At 39.1% G+C, this 21,416-nt stretch overlaps 1 protein-coding gene and 1 pseudogene across 2 annotated transcripts in view; both read right to left on the bottom strand.

The window, feature by feature from the left end:
• Window positions 1–21,416, bottom strand: part of ptprz1b (protein tyrosine phosphatase receptor type Z1b) — a 91,563-nt gene that overhangs the window by 55,259 nt on the left and 14,888 nt on the right. For both annotated transcript variants that reach the window (XM_088346708.1, XM_088346709.1), the window contains exon 2: window positions 8,712–8,780. In XM_088346708.1, the coding sequence (XP_088202834.1) occupies window positions 8,712–8,780 (69 nt within the window). The remainder of the gene's footprint in view (window positions 1–8,711; window positions 8,781–21,416) is intronic.
• LOC148357343 (5.8S ribosomal RNA) lies at window positions 4,097–4,242 on the bottom strand (annotated as a pseudogene).

Raw genomic sequence — 21,416 nt, 5'->3', positions numbered from 1 at the left:
GATTCATAAAAGTCCTTGTCCAAAGAGCACGTATCCTAATGGATATCATGAAGATTCCTGGAAAAAATGGAGTCCATTGAGTTTACCACTAAATGACGTTGAAGACGTGGAGGACGTGTACCTGTTGCTCTTTTTTCTCATCTGAGGAATTTGGGCTGGCGTTTTTTTATGTGGAGTTTGTGGATACGGCTGAGGAAAATGCCTGATTAATTGCTCAGAGAGCACAACTGAGGTCCTACTCCAACAGCCTCGCCTAACAGACCACCACGCTTGAACATGTATACATAAAAGAATATTACGAATATTAAAAAGATAATAATACAAGATTAACTCGAAATGAATTGAGGCAAGGCAGGGCAATAAAAATAAGATTAACACAGTTGAAAGTGACTGTAGTGCAAGTATAGTCCAAATATGGTCCAGTTTAAAGTGTCTGTAGTCTAATAAAGTGTTTGTAGTGTAATAAGTGTCTGTAGTGTAATAAATGCTGTACATGATTATGCTGATCTATATTTTTCAGGTTTGATTATTTCTTTTGTGTGATGATATGATGTGATTTATGATACTCAAATTGACTTGTTATAAAATATGATTACAGGACAATAATAATGTGAAAAGTGTTTTGGTTGTTAATGAGACAAGACCAAGATAGGTTCCAGCTTTTTCTTATTTTTTTCCTTCTCCTCTGTCAATTGTTAATCAAAGCTGTTGATTTTTAACTTTTGTAACCTTGCATATGATGGTTGGTTGGTTGGTAGGTTGATTGATTGGTTGGTTGGTTGGTTGGTTGGTTGGTTGGTTGGTTGGTTGGTTGGTTGGTTGGTTGGTTGGTTGGTTGGTTGGTGGGTTGGTGGGTTGGTTGGTTGGTTGGTTGGTTGGTTGGTTGGTGGGTTGGTTGGTTGGTTGGTTGGTGGGTTGGTGGGTTGGTTGGTTGGTGGGTTGGTTGGTTGGTTGGTTGGTTCTATCCCTTAACCACTAGGGTCGAAGGGGTATCATATTATGTGGTGCGTCTTGGGCAAGTACAGCCTGGTGACGCCCATCTCTCTCCAAGCCAACCTATGTTTTCACCCGGTTTTAAACCGGGGAACTTTCACGTGTAAGGCAAATGTGCTGACCAGTGGAAGAAATAAAAATGCCAATCAATCATTTAATTATGTTATACACAAATAAATACGGTACCTTTTTAGTTTTATCATTTATTGATTCAAGTTATTATCTATTCAATAAATCTGTGTGTATATGATTATTTAATTTGTCCTTCCTTTTAATGTTAAAATTGCTTTACATAGGGCTATGATGCAAGTTGTAAAGCCTAACAATTATCTTCAATTTACAGCCCCATTCAAATCCCTTGAAAGCTTTTTAAGGGGCATCCGTTTCAATTCACCGGAGATTAGGGTGAGTGTAAGTTCAAACTCCTTAGAAGCTTTCGTTCGCTTTCGTTTTGTGCAAACGAAGGCTGAAACCTGGCGACTCGTACGCACAGAACAAGAAAACAGATGCATGTTTGTGAACACCTCGCCATCATTAACAAGCTTCTCAAAAACGCTCCTGGAGCAGCCTCACTGAAATACTTAATAAATGGAGCAGAAGAGAGGCTGGTCTCAAGTATTGGGGAACTACACGTTTGAGTTCGGCTAAACCAATAGGTGAATGTTTGGGGGCTGTCAAGCTTCATTTCGAATCCGCTAGCAGATACCCCTTTTGACTCTAGGATTTGATCACAATCAAGAAAGAAATTTATGAAAATCTGCTATTATATCAACAACATTTATTCGTGTGACTATTTTCCTTAAACAGGATTAGAATATTTTCATTAGAATTCCTGCTCTCTAAAACAGTGTTTCTCAACTGGTGGGCCAGGACCCAAAAGTGTGTCGCGGACTTGTTTTCAGTGTATCACGAGCCTTTGCCTTGGCAAAGATAATGTTAAGAAGAGAAAACAAAGGGTGAATTGCTCTCCTTGGGATTAGATTGCGATAATATCCTGCTCAATCTCAGGAACCACATCTCGTTTTATTGTGATTTTGTTGGCATTATTTCCTTTTTCTGCCCATCACAATGTCTCCCAAGAAAGTTAGTGATAAGAAAGTCAGCAACCGAATTCAAGGTTTCCAAAGGGAACCCGTTTAAAAACACGTTCTTCCCACGCTCTTCTTTTTCCGTTACCAAACATTTTTTAAAAAGCTCCAGTGTGTCACGATCCGTTGCCCGTTGATTGCCCTCACCTTCGCTCTCTCCTTCAGCACCAGCTGCCAATCGTTTCCTAAGAATCCCTCTCCCTATTTAAGCGCTTTCTTTCCAGTCACTCTTTGTCAGTCTGTCAGCGTACTTCAGCTCATGCAAGGCAAGTACTTTTGATCCTGGCACCTGGTTTGATTCCCACCTGTTCCTGCATCCCGCGACCTGCCTGCCCAGCTCGTCTTCCTGCCTGATTCCTACCCTGATTCCTGCTATCGCTCCCTTGTCCCTGGCTTCCCAATTGTCTCCGGTTCTCTGACATGCTTCAGATCTTCGGCCATACTTCGTTCTCCTGTCCCGGCTACCCAACTTGCTCTGATCCACGATCACCACCTGTCAACGCCCGCGGGGCTTCCTGTTCCACCTGCTCAGCGAGCATCAGATCGCTGTTTTTTCCTCTGTCCCTGATCCTCTCGATCCCAGAACTCCGAACTCTCTGCCTGCCTTATAACTCTCCCTCTTCCCTCTGTCATCTCCCAAATCAATGCACAACTTCACTATATAGATTCCGGTTTATACTTTGCACATATTTTTATTATAAACCTTATACATTTTTATATTCTCATATGTTTACTTTCTTAACCTTGTTGTTTTTTTTTTTATTGTAATTGAGTCTTATTTATTGCATGTTTGCAATTGGGGTGAGAGGAAGCAATTTTGTCTGTTGTATAATGTGCAAGTAAAACGAATACGAACGTAAAGATGTGCAAAAGGACGAAAACATTAAAAAAACAATATATTGATGAAATAAAATATCAGCTAATACAGGATGTTTTGTCAAAAGATTCCAATTTTCAGCATGAGTATTTGTGAGCAACACGGTGGCTGATCCGACTGTAGTTGAATTTTGTTTTAAACACGTTTGCAGAAAGAGCAGGATTTGCTGAAATGCTCGTTTCCAAAATCTCAGAGCATTTTCATGTGATCGTGTGATCAAGCGCAGGAGTTTTAAAGCGTGTGTTGCCGGTGGCGATGAAATTTTAGGAGGAGTACAGTGAAAGAGAAAGGAAAGAAGCGATTCAAAAATGTTTTTTTTACAAGTGAATCCTGATGCAGTTAAACATTATGTCATAGGAAACAATGTGTGCCATCAACTTACTGTGCATAATCAGCGCAAACTTGCATACAAATGGACCACATGGGGCCCCATGGGGCAATCCTCCAGGCAGAAGGATCCCAGGACCACAAGGGACCATGAAGGAAGTGGAAGTTTGTTTAAAAAGTTATTTTTTCTGATTTACCAGCAATGTAAACTAGCAAAGGGAATACTGTAATCCCTCACCATTTGGCAGCCTAAGTACATCGCGGATACAAAATCAGTATCCCCAATCGCATATTGCTGTAAGTGGGGGGCTGCAAAGCACATTTTTGTGGGGGCTGACTGCTCTTTTTTACAGTTACTGTATTTATGCCTAAAATAAACAGCACTCATGTGGCCGCGATCCATTATCCCCAATCCTGTATTGCTGTGAGCGAATCTCGGCAGACCGTCCTTTTTTCGGGCCTGGTGGCCTTTATGCGTAAAACGAACCATATTCGAGTGGCCCAATCCCATGTAGTCTTTCTGGCCTGCCTAATATATAATATACAGTCGACATATACAGTAAGACCTCGGTTATCACGGTTAATGGGGACAAAAAACCACCCGGGATAAGGGAAAATCTGCGAAGTAGCGGCGCACCTTTTTTAATTATTATTTTTTATACCCGGTTAATGGGGAACAAAACCACCTGCAAAAAATGAAAGTCTGCGAAGTAGCGACGACCTTTCAAAAAGAAAATAAAAAAAGAAAAAAAATATCTCATCTCATCTCATTATCTGCACCGCTTATCCTTATTAGGGTCGCGGGGGGGCTGGAGCCCATCCCAGCCATCTCCGGGCAGTGGGCAGTGGACACCCTGAACTGGTTGCCAGCCAATCGTAGCTGCAAATCACATTAGTTCTCGCAGCTAGCTGCGTTCTTCATCGACACACGAGCCGAGAGATCCACCGCTAATAGTCGTACAGCTGGGCGATTTTACGTCCGCCCGGGACCATCGGAGACAAATTCACGACAGGGTTTTTACCGCGGGTGCCGTTCCGTCTCTCCCGCGAGCGAGCCCCTAACCCGCAGCGCGGGTACTTTTGGGCGCGATACGCACGACACCGACACAGTTACGAGGGTCCCGCGCAGGTCCGACGCCTTTCGTCCGCCGCGCGCGGACGGCCGCCTGTCGTCGCGCCGCGCTACTGGGGTCGTTGGATCACGCCCGCAGCCTTTTCTCGAGTCGCGCCGTGTGACGCCGCGTCCGCCGAACTCGCTCCGTCGCGCGGCCCGGGAGTGACCCCCGCCGCGCCCCTCCAACCCCCTGTCCCGTCCCATCCAGCCGGCCGCCTTATCCCGCGTCCGCTGACATTCCGCCGAAAAAACCCGCAAAAAGTGAAAATCTGCACATATTTTTATTATAAACCTCATACATTTTTATCCTTTTTTTTTTTTAACCATTACAGACCGCGAAGCTCTGAAGCTGCGAACGTCGAGCCGCAAGTAGCGAGGTCCCACTGTACAATGTTACACGGGTCCATTTTTTTTAGATTTTTAAAAAATCGTAGGTAAAAAATGTGGAATCTTAATGTTTCAACAACAAAACATGTTTTTTTAATGATAATTTTATTGTACAGTGGAACCTCGGTTTTCGAACACCTCTCAGTTTGAACAAATTGGTGTCCGACCAAAAATTTAGAGAAATTCTTGCTTTGCTGTTCGGTCAAAAAATCGGAGTTCGAACGCCGGAAATGCGTGAGTGCGTACGCTAGGGTGCGATTCTGAGCGACGTACGGGTGTTTTAGCCCCTTATTATGCCTCCGAAGAAAGTCAGTGCAAGCAGCAAAGTTGCTACAGGTGAAAAAAGAAAAGTAGTGCGTACAACTATTGCATTTAAGAAATAAATAATAGCCAAATATGAAGGAGGTGTGCGAGTGCCTTCTGCTGACCACCACAAAGGTAAGAAATCCTATTCATAAGATTACGATAATGCGAACGTACGATTAGCCTGGGTTAGCTTTAAGTTTACGTTAAACATTCAGGGTGTTGGAACGGAGCCCAACATTGAGGGTGTTGGAACGGAGGCCCCTTTCCAATGAACCGCTCACCACTTATTGTGGAGACCCGGGTGCTAAATGACTTGTAAACGACCTGATTTTTTTATTTTTACACGTTCATGTTAGGGGAATTTTTTGTACGGAAGATTACAATAACGCGAATGTACATTTAGCCTGGGTTAGCTTTATGTTTACGTTAAACATTCAAGGTAAACATTAAGGGTGTTGGAACGGATTAAAACGATTTACATTATTTTTCATGGAAAAAATGATTTCAGTGATCGAACAAATCGGTTTTTGAACAGGGTTCTGGAACGGATTATGGTTGAGAACCGAGGTTCCACTGTATTTTATCTTATTCAAATACTTGCATTTTTACTATTTTTTTTATTTATTTGTTCTTATTTGGTTTTAATTCACTATTTATATTTCACAGTGTAATACTTTCGGAAATATATATAATATAAAGATATTTTCAGATGCTTTGGTTGAAAGCCATCAAATATCCTTATTTTTAGAAAATACTGATATATATTTGTACTTACTTTCTGGAAAATTTAATTTTGGATCATGTTCCTATTTTAGAACAAAAGGATATTGTTTAAGTAATTAATCAATTGAAAAATTATCAATAACATGTTTTTGAATCCTTTTTTGCAGCATTAACAAGTTGTAATGTGAGAGATGACTAGTTGCTTCTGAAAAAAGGTTTTTGAACATTAGTAAAATTGATTTAAACATGCTGGTGAAATGGGTCAAGTGGATACGTCACGTTTTTCTTCGCATTGTAATTGAAATTCACTATAGTAAAGTCGAGAATCCAACCAACTCTTCAATTTTTCACACTTCTTACCCCTTTTAAACATTTTCGTGCACCCTTTTCCACATTTTTCTTTTATTTCTAATCACCTCTTCCTAGCATACCAAAAAAGAAGTGCACGCTGCCTCCCAATGAAGTGTGCTTCTTTCAGATGTTAATGTTTTTACTCAGGGTTCAGTGATCAGGGACTTTGTCAAAAAGATTCGATTGTGACCACCGCACACTCACAAATATGCATATGGAAAGACTGTCTCCAGTTACAGAGATGAAAAAATGAACTGGCATCAACCCTCTGTGTGGATGAAAAATTAGAGTGTGAATAAAAGCAAGCAGCCCTCCAAACTAAAGCGAGGAAGACGAGGCATGTCGATTAATGAAAACATTGTCATGTGGGAAAAACAAATCTGTTGGAAAAGATTGCAACGAGGCATAACAATTTACATACGAAAATGTCAGCTACTGCACCATAATTAGTTGGTGTCAAGAAACAAAAATGTGTTCATCGAGTTGCGCAAAGCACCAGATATATGTCAATGCAGTATATACAGTACATGACATTCTGTAGAGTCAAGTTGCTCATCTATAATTTACATAAAAGCAACAATTCCTTGTTAGATTTCTTGTCATTTTGTTGCTCTTTGGAGCTTTAAAAATCTGACTCAAGCGTTCAGGGAAGGTAGGGGAGGATGTGCCTCACCTGTCGTCATTGAAATATAAAATCGCTCAATTTTTCACATCATATTATGAATAGTGTTAATACAATTATCGTGTAATGTATTACTGTGCGAAGCGTCTGCGGCATATAGAGTGAGGCACGCAATCCTTTTGCCTCATCATGGCAGAGGGCAATTTTCACATATCGCCGGGAGATATGCTCCACATTACTAAGATAAACGAGGCTGTCGTGATTGCCTAAGTGAAGCCACCTGGGGCAATTGTTTGGCGCGCTGGAGCGCACTTCCTGATTGGCTGACGTTCTCCACTTAAGCTGTTTGCGTCCAGAGATGGACGTTCGAGTGTACTCTTCGTATAGCTGAGTGTTTCTCCAGACTAAGGTACCCACGACTTCTCTTGCCTGATTCATGCCTGCCTCTCGTTTTTTGACCTATTTCCGTTCCACGTTTTGCGACCTACTCTCCCGCCCCGGCCATCGACTTACCCGCTAAGCTGCACCTTCCGTCTATCCGTCATGGAGCTGCCATTCCGCCCGAAGAGGCTGTCGACCAACAAGCGCCGACGTCCCAAGCAAGCTCCAACAACTCTTTCAAATAAAAACTCTGAAACTAACGCTATTGGATCCGAGAGTCTGTTCTGGTCCTTGACAGAGGCATTACAATATTTTAACTTAATTTTTCTAGTTAAATAAAACAATGATTCTCAAAATTACCAATTGGCGTGGGTCAGCAATGGACGATTAAGCTATTACAATAAATGTGCCTAGTCATGAAAAAATGAAATTTCAAACGAGAAAAACATTATTTATATTAGAATATTTTGACTGTTTAAGTATCGTTTTTGTAATCTTACCAAATAAACGTATACAAATATCTATTTTATTATTTTGATAATACATACAATACATTTTATAACATCTTCTAACAATTCTGTAAGAATGTATTATTTGCATCAAGAACGCAACTGTTTTATGAGTCAAGGACTCCGCATAGTAGTCTAATCGTTTCCTTTTTTTAGAAATCAAATTGATAATGTGAGTATTGTACTGCATTTTGCCTCAAACATCCTGCATGTAATTCTGCTTTTTGACTTTATGTCCACCAAATTATGAACACTTGATCTCTAAGACCTGTAATGTGCACTTAGTGTGTGCAATGACAGAGGGATAAAATGTTTTCTCTTGGATTAGATTGTGCTGTTGGATAGTAAATCAGCATGCTATTGCTTGATTATATTCAAAGACAGTCATTTTTAAGAGCTTTTTGACATTTTTTATCTTCCATTTTAAAATAGTCTTTCAATTATAATAATCAGTATCCGAACAATATAATTTTTGCAACAGTACAGTGAGTGATACTCCGGGAAGTTGTTTGTATCTCAACGTGGCCACCAAATGGATGGAAATCCATAAGATGATAATACGTTTAATAGCCCCCCATTAGCCCAGCGATGACCCCTCCAGTCCCAATTCTCCTTTACCAGTAAGAGGTCGTAATCTCCCCCCTCTGGGACTCTATCATTGGTCTGTGTCGAAGCACTCTTATTTTGGTCCAGATTATAGCAGCAGGTTTCTGTGCTGAGTTAGCCCGCAGTCATCTGAGCATATGGCCTGTGGCAGATCAAGGCTTGCCTATGGGAGCTGTCGACAGATACGGTAATTCCTGCAGATCAACTGATCTGAGAATGGCATACGCAGGGCTTGTCACGAAGGATTTTTTTTTCACAGTTGGAACAAATCGCCATTGGATGTTGAACTGAGTTGAGCTACCACTTGACAAAGATGGTGACGGACATTGACAATTTGGACTCTGTGGTGCGCAACATATTTTTGTGTTGCACGCAGTTAAAAGATGAAGACCTGTGATCAATTTATTGAAACTGTAATGGTGCATACCTGTGTACGACCAGTCGATATCTTCTTGTAATTTCTTCAGGTTTCTGACCAAAGGAGACACTGTTCCCACTGCAGGGGAAACACATGAAACATATGTTAATGGTTGATATTCGAGATTTTCAGGGCCATTTGACTATTACCAGATACCAAATTAAAGTGCCAGTATTGATGAATGAAAAGAAAAGGGTTGTCGTGTGTTTTCCTGACCAACATCCGTATCAGCAATTAGTACCCACCAATCAAAAATGGTTGAAAAGACATTTAAAAGCATCAATGTCAAAGGCACCGATCCAAAAGATGTTTTAATGTTTCAAATATTGAATGTAAAAACATAGCTTTAAAGATATTGAATTGAGGCTAACTTTATACCAATTTAGACAATTTAAACACAACGACTATTTTGGGGATAAATTTGGTCCACTTTGGATGGGATAACGAAAAATTCATTTTTAAACGTCTATTTTGGGACTACATTTTCTCATCTAAAATAGACAAGACCAGATTCAGCCAAAATACATCCTATGCTGGGTTGGTAGCAGACATTGATACCGCTACTGACCATGCGGAACAAGTGGAAATGTATAATATCCCCGATCTAAAAAAAAGACATCCATTTTTCATTTTATTTTACAAAAAACTCGGTTTACAAAGTATATGATCTACTATCTTTCCACTTTATTATTTTGTAGTTCTGTTTCAAAACATAAAACAGGCCCAATTTTACAGTGATATCTCAAAAAATAAAAAATAAACAAATAAATGAACAATTGGCAAAAGAAGAAGCTCATTTTCAATATATTGTTTCTGATTTTACTACATTTTCAATCAACTAATCATAAAACATAAACTTCGTAAAATAATGTTATTTTGCTATTTGGTAAATACTTTTTGTCATTACAAGGACTATTCTTTTCCAAAAGTAAGATAAATGGAACTTAAAACATTTTAAAGGATGAAAAAATGTACTGAAAAATGAATCAATTGTCTGCCAATTGGAAGAGGTTTGTTATATTTTTGCTGGCATTAGTACAAATAAATCAATTCTATATCACAATTACATATTTGTAAAAATAACACGAAATTAACACCATCTTTATATTATTTATATGTCTAGTTTTGTAAAGCTTTATTGGGCAGCAGGTCAGCGCCTTGCATGGCTGCATGGCCTCTATTAGTGCGTGAGTGTGCGTGTGAATGGGTAAGTGTGAAACACATTGCAAAGGGCTTTGGGAGGTCTTTATTGACTTGAAAAGTGCTGTATAAATGCAGACCATTTACCATTTACCATAAGTACTCAAACCATTATAAAAAGAAAAAACAATTAAAATTCGGAAATTGATGCTTGTTTTAAGAATATTTTTTCAAATTCTGAAATATTTGAAAGATTGTTCCCTTGTAGATCACAAACATCCTCCTTACAATTATGTAATACAGCAGATGGGAAAAAAAAAATTAATTTACGAATGATTTTCGACCAAGATTGAAAATAATTACTCTTAGATTACCAAAACAACTTGCCATATGCCATTGTAGATCATTTTGCTTATCTTGTTTAAGTACTTTTTTTAATTTTACAAGTGAAAGAAGTTCAAAATACCTTGAAATAAAAAAATAATACTTAAAACAAGCACAATCTGTCAGTGGGCTAAAGATTTATTTTACCCGGTATGGAATTGGTGCTCGCCAGTCCTTTGTGTTTTAATATCTTAGTTTGAACTCCATTTTGAATTCTACATAAACACACACTGAAGTTCCCAATTGAGGCCATTTAATGATGTCATTCTGAGAGAACATGAGGAGGCAAATTGGGTGAGTCACTGCATTAAATTGATGGACGGGATGGGGAGTCAGCATCAGGAAAAGAGCAAAATAATCTCATAATTACTGATGACTGCAGTATGCAGAATAGATGCCAGATGTACATGAATAAATCAAAAAGAAGGTAAATAAAACAGTGATGTAGAGTCCAATTTAGGTCAGGGGCAACAATGATCATGACCACAACCTGAAATCAGCATAATCCTGTTGTTTACCGCAGCAGGATGAAAAAAGATATTGTAAACAGAAAGCACTTAAATCACTATTTACAGTAGCTGCTCACGGGTCTTGCAAAATTCAGTGATTTTACATGGAGTCAATAAACAACTGAAATCATCTGCATGAATTCATTCTCACGAGAGCCACAGGCGATTTAGTGTTGCAAATCAGTTTTTTTAACTCCCATCGAGCTGTAGACTTGAAATAAAAACTATATCATGTTACTTGTGTTTAAATAAGTTGTCATGTCCAGGAAAAAAGCATTGAATATTGTATTGTTATAACATTCTTGTGCCATTCAATTAGTACCCTATTAGATGTTCTTACTAATAACTAGTAATAATTAGCCCTAATGGTGTGTGCGAAGCAAAAAATATATTACTTGAAACAAAGCTCTTGGTTGTAAATGAAGCAAATGCAGATGCTCCAAGCCTCAAGTAATTTATTTCCTTTTTGCTTTTATCGTGCCATTATTCACTTATCCGCTTGCTATTCCTCTTCGCTGAATTGGGACTACCAGATTTTCATATTTGAAATTTGCCGTACATCAAGGTTCTATCGTCCGGTCCCATCTTTTTACTTGGTCTCACATGACGCTCACACATACAAAAGACTTTGTGTAGCTTCCCTTTGAAATATTCCAGCGTTGGGTTTCATTCTTTATGCTACAGTATTCCCTAGGGACGTTGTACTCTTTGCACAGTGTTGTACATTTTCCAAGTGCACTAAGTATTAACCACAAATATGTGGGTTTCATTTTCCTAAGGATGATCGGTTTCTTCCAAACAGATGGAAACTTGACTGCTCTTTCCAATCAATCTGAGATTGAGAGGCTTAGCTGGCCTCCTGCAGTTTGTCAACCTTAAAGCTTTAACCCAAAAATTCACATCCAATACTATACAGATTGGGCATAGTTGAGTTTCTGTGTGGCTTCTTGGGCACAGCTCTCACCAAAAAAAAAAAAAAAACTAGAATCAGTTGACAAAAGGAAACAATAAATTATTGCACTCAAACAACTGTACAATATAATAATATTATTTGGAATGAGGTTGTGGAAAGTGGAGCACACAGTTTTAAAGTTCTGTCAATAATGTTGTTCAATAATTGAATTAACAAAGACTTATTTTTAATCCCTATGATATATAAAGGAATATTACTTTAAATGAATGTTGTAGAAAACACGAATCAATAGTACCTTCGTCACTGGTTTGACATGAGCAAAAACAATTCCAGAAAAGGTAAATTACAAAAATGACCAAATTGACCAGTTTAAAACTGTAACGTAGATTCTGAATTTAGGGGGAAAAAAAAGAAAAAAAAGGCTGAACAAGAGTATGAAAAATGAAAAAGAAAAAAAATAATCTAACAAACTTTGTAAAAATAAATGAATTAAACTTTGTAAAAACTGAACTAAAATATTCTTTGGAAATAATGTAAAACTGATTTTTGAAAGAACAAAAAAGGCAGAACAAAACAAAGGAAAATTATGTAAATTTCAAAACTAAAAAAAATTCATTAAAATACCAACCATTCATGTTTGTTAAAAAAAACTTGAGATTTCTTGAAAAATCACAAATAACCAAAAGAGTTTCACAGAACACTAGCAAAATGCGTTTAACATAAAGATAATCGAATGAAATATTAGAAATAGGTTAGTATTTACTTCTGCGAATGAGAAATTTGGATCACACCTGATCAAATTAAAAAATGTTTGGAATCAATTGCATTCCTGTCAACCTGTATGATTTTGCCATAGAAAGTACGTTTATTATGCATTTTAAGACGTGTACGACGTACAGGGAAATCTGTACGGAAAAACGCAAATTTGTCAATTATGGGTACCATCCGGTATACACCGACTATCACGAAAAAGCAAATCAATCAAGTCAAACGAGTTTGCCGCGTTAGCCTCTATTTGGTATCGTTTTTTTTCAATGCAAACGAAGCGAGCAGTTTGATGCTACTGTGCGCATGCCGCCTGGGATTTCCCATCATGCATCATTTTGTGGTAGTTGTGTAGTGAAAGTAAGTCCGTCTCTTTTTAGAGAACCGGCTTTTTCGGCTCAACTCATTAAAGAGAGCCGGCTCACAAACGGCTCACTTGCTTTGATGCATCATATTACAAATTATTATGTTGTATAAAGAAGTTAAGAAAAAAAGGAAGTATAAAAGAAGAAAATGAAAAAAGACAGGTTTGTGGTTATCCCTTTAATCAGTATATTACCAACAATAATTTAATGCAGAGAATGAATTCATAATTTGAATAAAAAAATTCTACTTAATTATATTTGCATGTATTTTTTCCTTCTACAGTGAACGTCCAAGCTACTTAATATTTGAACTTCTTTTCTAATAAACCTCATTCATGTCGAGCAACTCAGTATCTCACAACAAAATGTCAATTAACAATATATATGATATAACGAAACACATGTACAATATAACATGTTAAACTACATAAATAAACATGTTTGAAAGAAAAAAATATGGTGTAAGATTATTTTGTATTTTGTAAGGGAAAATACGACAGTTTGTGAGGGCATGGAGCCATGGAGGTTGACAGGTATGCAATTGGAAAGTCTATTATACATTGATTAAACGATGAGTTATTAAAACTCTGCAGGAAAACAAAGCCGATTTTGGGGGGGGGAACTCTTTGGAGTCGTGTTAAAACTTTACTTTCAAAACTTTGGATGTATTACACAAAGGAACAAATTCAGCTAGCTTTCCACATATTGCACCACAGTCCGTTTTGAGCTAAATCTAGCCAGTTCAAGCTGTGTGACAATGCTGCAAGCAGGTTTGTTGATCATTTAATGATCATCGAGTCGGTCTCAGCAGAAATCCAACCAATAGAACGGCACTGGATTAGCGGACTCCCAGGGGCTGATTCAGCCCAAATCCTCCCAATGAGGGAATTTCCTGTCGGCTTCCTTTATAGACGGCAAACTGATTTAGGGTTGTCTCATTAAAAGAACCCAAATACCAAGTCATCCTATTTAGTTTTCCAAGAGTCTAATCATTGCTAAGTCTGTGTGTCTTGTATCAAAATTGCAACTTTGATGACAGCTGATCGTGTCCTATCACTATATTTTGCATTCCAACTCTGACTTCTAACGTTTGTAATAGATACCCCTCTTTTTCACCTCACTAATCCATGGGACAAATGTCGCCAGGGCCCAAGCTATAATTTGTAAGACGTTCAGCTGTGTTTGGTGCCATAAGTCTTGGTCGTAAGAATAGCGAGGTGATCTCAACATTGCAGTCACTGCAGTTTAGCATTGAAGAGTTCTTCCAAAGTATTACCAGAAATGTCTCGAGTGGGATTAACAGATGGTCATATACTCGAAATGGGATAAGAGTTAAGGATTTTGGAAGGATAGGAATAATCCCTCTACATGACTAGGGAATATAACAGTCCTTTGCAGCACCATTGTGGAAGAAATGGAGTTGGACAAATGGAATGCTAATTCAAGAACAAGTAGTCTGAAAGTAAAATGACTAACCCAAGACTCTTAATCGGAATTCTTACATTTGGAATAAGAGCATATTCGAATTTCTGTGCGCATTTACATAACCTGAATATCATAATATAATAACAAAATATTCCTAAATGTAAACTTTATCTTTTGAAAATTGTCATAAGTTCTGACAGAATTCTGAGCCACTATACAACTAGATATACTCCAAATGTGATATGACTTTTTAATTATGTGACGAGTGTTGATAACAAACTATTCTTAGCAAGCACTTTGAGGGGTTCAATTGAGGCCAACATATAAGTTTTACTGGTTATCTCGTTCACACTTGAATCCAGCAGCAGAAGGAACCAGTTAATGAGATCAGGCTTTATGGTAAGTGAAGGACAGTGGAGCTTTAAACAAACCGTATATTGTTCTAGGAGGTCTGACTAGCTTTAAAAGCTGCAATTTGAAACCCAAGAAGACAAGCTTATCACTGGGATCTGTTGCACATGAGAGTTACGCTCATGTCTATGAGTGGGAGGTGACCGTGAGAGTTTGGGGCCCAGTTGGACAGCTGTACATGTACACACAAAAAGGGGAACTCCTTCCAATTTTTTTTTCTATAGGGTTAAGTTATGGAGACTGACTAGGCCACACTAGGACCTTGAATTATTTCTTTTGAAAACAATATTTATCTGGCTCGCTATAATGCTCTCTAGCAAACTTAAGAAGGGCCTGGAGTGGAGGGCTATTAAATAAAAAGTTAAAGCTCTGTGAGATACCAAATTCATGCCTGTTTTTTAGGTAACCAAATAATTATTTTCTGTGATGAATTGTGATTATGATTTTCTGGATTTTTTTTTTTTCATTCTGTCTCTCATGATGACATTTAGAGCCCTCTCTCATTTTTAAGTGGGAGAACTTGCACATAAAATGGTTAACTACATACCTATTTTTTCCCCACTGTGGACATATGGGGTACAGCAACTTTACAACACCACACACAAATAAACCACCACCCCTTCATGAAATGTGAATTCATGGAGGCACCCTCCACACAATTCTAGTACTGCATTTAAGTAATCACTGGTATAATACGCACCATGCAATGGTAAACACTAAATCATGTCACGTTTATTGTCATTTTGCCCTCTAAGTACGAAAAAGAAATCAATATTGGGCTCTCTCATTGCATAGTGTACCACAGCAGGATTAATGAAAGGCGCGGGTTCACATGTATAAATACTCAGGCAGCCTAACAACATGCATGATGACAGCTTGGCTTTTCTCTACAATTTCGTCTCGTTGGAGTGCCTCGAGTCCTCGCTTTTCAACCCTTTCTTGGTGTCTGGGATGAAAAAACAAAAAAAACAAAGCTGATGCTCGCATGGAAATGTCCAACAAATCCAGAGGTTCATGGCGTGTGTATTTTGAAACTAATTTAGTTTTGGAAACTTTGCAGCGAGAAAACTGAGATTTTGAAACTTTGTCTCTAATTCATGATAACATGTTTGACATTTTGTCCCAATTACCACAATCAATACACTGATTGGTTTAACAGTGGGTGTGATAAAAAGAAAAACATTTAAAACCTATAACACATGTTCCTGGACTTATCACGATAGGTGTATGAAAATAAAGCCAGATTTTGTGTTGTATAATATTCTGTTCGGTTTTAGGTGTGGCAAAAACAATTATCTTCATTCTCACCGGGGATTAGTGTCGTCTACTTTTCTAAAACTAGTGGGGGGGGGGTATTTCTATGTTGAAAACCAGTATCTTCTTCTTTGGGTGCGGCAAGTAGCATTTTCAGAAAGTCAGCGTTATCTTCTTCTACAGCAGGGGTCGGGAACCTATGGCTCGCGAGCCATATATCGCTCTTTCTATGAGTATCTGTGGCTCAGACACCAATTTGATTGCATGCAAAATTTCTCCTTCTTGTTCAAAACCGGAGTTGTCTATCCTATTCAGGTACAGGTAAAGCCAAACCAAGGCTAAATTCAATGGCAACACTTCGCAGTATATATAGGGCACGTTTTTCACTACAATTTACAGTCAAGGTGTCACACAAAAAAAGGGGGAAAAAAACTTGTTTTGGCTGTACAACGCTAAAGAATCCTTTATTTAAAAGTTCACTATATAATCTGTGTTCAGTGTTCAGATACTTTATGATGAATCCACAGAACTGTAAATACACCAAAACACCGGAAGAGAACTTAGTCATTTGATTGGGTGAGTGGGAGGGATGGGTGGATCTATGCAAAAAGTACAAGCATTCCCTCCCATCTCTCGCCAAAGGTAAGCACATAAGGCTCCCTATTCTCAGAATGTTGTGACGTTTTTACAAAATAAATGCTTGCATCTGGTTTTGAAACCAATATGTATGAAAAAAAGGGTCAAAAGGAGTTTAACCGATCTTGAGTAATTGCAAGAAAGAGACAAGTTTAAAGTGGTCTGTTTGTTGAATTTGGGACAGGGGCTCTGGCATTATTCTCTTTTCATAATTTTTATCAAATCATCAAAAATAAATGTGCTGAAGACTAAGCTTTTGTCTGGGGCGCCGGTTAAGCAATTTAGTAAATTTGTCTCATAATATATGGTGTAGCTCTTTCCCAAAATAAAATTAATATTTTTTGCTTTTATGGCTCTTTGAGTCAAAAAGGTTCCGACCCCTGTTCTACAGTTATGTGTTATGTTCAAAACTATAATCAAAGGGAATCTTTTGCTTCTACAGTGTAAAAAAGCGTCTTCTTCTTCTTCAGGTCCGGAAATTAGCGTATTTGTCTAAGGGCTGCCTCTACATTTTGTACGGCCCCCTGAACAATACTACAGAGCATTTTTTTATATATACTGAATTTATTTGTGCATAGCGTGCATCCGTTTCTAACTTTAAACTAACTACCTAACTCAAAGTTGAGAGCGTCAAACTCTCACCACTAGACTACCAGTGATATACAGTCATGACATAAGAAAAGGCATTGGGTTTTATGTTAGCACACTTTCTTTAGTCACTTCAGCAGAAACGGATTTTAATTTTGTTTTGCATTTCACATGTTACAAATACAATATGTTTCTCAATTACAATGCTTAGAATAGGATAATAGAATATAATTCATTGTCATAGTGACATGTGTAATGCACAATGATTTTAACATGGGTATTTGGTACCATGACTAAAAATAGTCTGATAATGAGATAGGATCTACTGCTTTTTCACAGATCATATGATGATGTCTGTGTATTATTTGTTGATGACCTTCCAACATTCATTGAAGCCTAGTTATCCTGGAAGGAGAATTACCTCATTGTGCGGCCCCTTCTCAAGGTTTCCTAATTTCCTCACGATGCGGTTTTAGTTTTTCCTTCCCCCCATGTAGGTTTTAGATCAGGGTTTAGTGTAATAATAGTCTATACAGCCCTTTGAGACTTCTTGTGATTAAGAGTTATCCAAATAAATATGAATTGCCTGGACTTGACTTGACTTTGTCCAGTGCTCTGACAACTAAGCTGAACTTAGACCTGCTCAGACTGTGCACAGCACAACAGAAAGTTTATGTTGCAAGGATTTTTTTTTCTGTGAAGTACCCACAGAGTATTATTGGTTTATTTATTCATTTCATGAAAAGTGTTAATTTTTACTTTTCTATTTTTGTTCAGGGAATAATACAGAAGTTTTATTTGATAATGGCTTTCTGGAAAACTGGCACTCTGGCAAACATCACATTTTTTCTGTTACAAACTGAACACTGCCCATCCCCAGAGAAAGGAAACGTAAGGTGGCAATCATAGGAACTGGGTTACGCTAGAAAACTAATGTGTTTTTTTCACGCTAAAAATAAGCAATAACTAGTGTCTTCTTCCATGTTTTGAACTAGTGTCTTCTTTTGTCCTGTGTTGAGGGGCCCTCTCCCCCTGAGGGGGTGTGAGAATTCTCCCACGGTGGTCCGCTGCGTGTCGTAGGAGGCGTCTAAAGTGGAGGGAGCGAAGGGACTGGGGATCCTCAACTCTCTATCTCTACTCCCTATATGACAGCAAGGCAAATAAAGGGGGGCAGGAGACCAAAAGGTCCCACAAACCCTAGTTATAGGGTCACTAAATGTGAGAGGTTGTGAAAGTAAAGCGACTGAGTGGAAGAAAGAGGAGTTCTGAAGAATTATGACTAAAAGAGAGCTTGATGTGTTAGCCTGGAGTTAAACAAAGTTGAAAGGAAAGGGTGAATTACAGCTTGGAGGTATGTATTGTAGAAAGTCTGGGGTTACGGGTGGACATGCCAGAGAAGGAATGGCTGTGCTTGTGAGTGAGAAAGAAAAGGAAAATCTGGTGGAGTGCAAAGAGATATCTTCCAGATTGATGTGGGTAGGGTTAAAGTGGGGTGTAGAAGTATGAATGTTTATAAGTGCATGTGGACGTGGTTCAGAAAGAAGTGCTAAGGAGAGAGGAGTTCTGGAAGGATTTGTCCGAATGGGAGGCAAGTCCAAAAGAAGGGTGGAAAGTGGTAATACTAGGTGACCTGAATGCTAGAGTGGGTGATGGAACGGTTGAAAATGTGATCAGTAGATATGGAGTACCAGGAAGGAATGAGAGTGGGAAGAAAGTGATTGAGTTATGTGTGGAAAATAATTTGGTGATTGCAAATACATTCTTTATAAAGAGGGATGTGAATAAGTATGCCTTTGTCAGAGTGGATGGTGGTGAGATGGTGGAACGAGGACTGATGGCTTATGTAGTGGTTAGGAAAGGGATGTTAAGTAGATTGTTGGATGTGCATGTTTACAGAGGTGAAATGTGTGGTATGTCCGATCATTTTTATGTGGAAGGAAAACCGAGAATAGATGGATCGTGGAGGGCTAGTTATAAGGAGAGTGTGAGGGAAGAGGTGAAAATGTCAGAGTTGAATAAGGGAGAAAAGGAAAAAGAGTTTAACGTGAGGATAGGGGAAGAGTATGAACGGATTAATAGAAGAGAAGTGGAGAGTGTTGAAATGGAATGGAAGTGGTTTAAAGAGGCAGTGTTGAGGAGTGTGAAAGAAGTGTGTGGAATGAGAAAAGTTGGTCGAGGTATTAGGAAAGGAAGTTAATGGTGGAATGATGAGGTCTCAGAGGCTTTGACAGAGAAGAGACGTGCCTTTGAAGAGTGGCTGCAAGATAAGAGTGGTGATGCGTATGAAAGGTATAAAGTGAAGAAAAGGTTGGTAAAAGCAGTAGTGGAAGCAGCGTAAAGGAAAGCAAATGATGAAAGGTGTCGAAAGATGGGAGTGAACTTTGAGGAAAGGAGCAAAGTGTTCTGGAAAGAAGTGTAAAAAAGGGCGAATCTGGAAAGGAAGTGAAAGTGAAAGATAAGGACGGTAGATTGCTGGTTAGCGTAGTGCAGTCAGGACAAGATGGGGAGAGTATTTTGAGGAGTTGCTAAATGTGGAGGATGGGAGAGAAGTGAGAGTCGAGGCGATCGGTGGTCTGGAGAGAATGCCCATGTTGGGTGATTTAAATGTGAAGCCTGTGGAAAAATGGGAGGTGCAAGAAGCAGTGAAAGAAATTAAAGGGGGGAAGGTGCCTGGGTTGGATGGTTGTACTGCTGAATGCTTGAAAAAAGGTGGCATGGCTATGATTGACTGGCTAGTGTGCTTGTTGAATGTATGCTTTTCAAGTGGTGTGGTTCCTGTTGATTGGTGTAGTGCATGTAGGAATGTAGCAATTCGAGAGGTATCAGTTTGTTGTCTGTAAGCAGTACAGAAGAGTCTCGATTAAGAGAGTGAGAGGAAGAACGGATGAGGTGGTGATGTTCAGGAAAGGAAGAGGATGTGTGGATCAGGTGTTTGTAGTAAGACAGGTGAGTGCCAAATATTTTGCAAAAAGTAAGGATGTTTATTTGGCTTTCATGGACTTGGAAAAGGCGTATGACAGAGTTGATAAAGAGGCGTTGTGGCAGGTGATGGTAATGTATGGAGTGGGTGAAAAGTTGTTGGAAGCATTGAAGAGTTTTAGTGTGAACAGCAGAGCATGTGTAAGAGTAGGGAGTGAGACAAGCGAGTGGTTCCCTATGTTGACTGGTGTGAGACAGGGTTGTGTGATGTCACCATGGCTGTTTAATGTGTACATGGATGGTGTGGTGAGAGAGGAGAATGTAAGAGTAATTGGCAGAGGTGTAGAGAAGAAGGATAACAGTGGAACGGTGTGGCAGGTAAGTCAGTTGTTGTTTGCAGATGACACAGCGCTTGTGGCTGATTCTGAGGAAACATTGAGAAAGTTGGTCATGGAGTTTGGAAGAGTGTGTGATAAGCGTAAGTTATGTGTGAATGTTGGGAAGAGTAAGATGACAAAGTGTTCACGTGATTGAGTGGGTATGGCGTTAGAAATAAGGTTGCATGGGCAGGTGCTGGAAGAAGTTGAAAGCTTTAGGTACTTGGGTTGTGATGAGGCTGCAGTTGGTGGAACGGAGTGCGAGGTATTGCACAGAGTGAATCAAGGAAGCAAGGTTCTGGGTGCTCTGAGGAGAATGATGAAAAACAAGAGTCTGAGTATGGATGTTAAAAGGGGACTGTATAAGAGTGTGATTGTGCCGACTGTGATGTATGGTGCAGAGACTTGGAGCCTGAACGCAGATTCGAGAAGTAAATTAAATGTTTTTTAGATGAAGTGTTCGAGGAGTATGTTAAGAGTGACAAGATTGGATAGATTGAGAAATGAAATTGTGAGAGACAGAACTGGAGTAGTAGTGGAACTGAGCAAGCGTGTGGATAAGAGAGTACTCAGTTGGTTTGGACACATGGAGGGGATGGATGAGGAGCGAATGTTGAAGAGGATCTACAGAGCAGAAGTAAATGGAAGGAGACCAAGAGGAAGGCCGCGATTGACGTGGATGGATGGTGTTATTAGTGCACTGCAGGAAAGAGGTTTAAATGTAGTGGAAGCTAGAGCTCTTGTTGGTGACAAGAATGAGTGGAGAGGTGTTGTAAAAGGATGGTGGGATGTTTAGACGTGTTCTAAGGGATGGGCAGGGCACCTGTATGATGTGGCAGGGGTAAACCAGTGAAAGCTGTCGGGCCCTGCTGTTGAACAGAAGAGTGTTATGTCACCCTGACCCGAGATACATGGCCGCTTTCTCGTGTCCCGTTTCATCTGGAGGAACGAAAGCATTACCAACTTGGGTGCCGAGGTGCTTAACTTGTTTGGGTTGGCCATGGTCCAAAAATGTTTGTGTGTGTTTA

Source organism: Urocampus carinirostris, chromosome 11 (assembly GCF_059441175.1).
Source record: "Urocampus carinirostris isolate Australia breed hairy pipefish chromosome 11, RoL_Ucar_1.0, whole genome shotgun sequence".
Lineage (NCBI taxonomy): Eukaryota > Metazoa > Chordata > Actinopteri > Syngnathiformes > Syngnathidae > Urocampus > Urocampus carinirostris.
The sequence above is the reverse complement of the archived record's forward strand: the minus strand, read 5'-3'. Positions and strand labels throughout refer to the sequence as shown.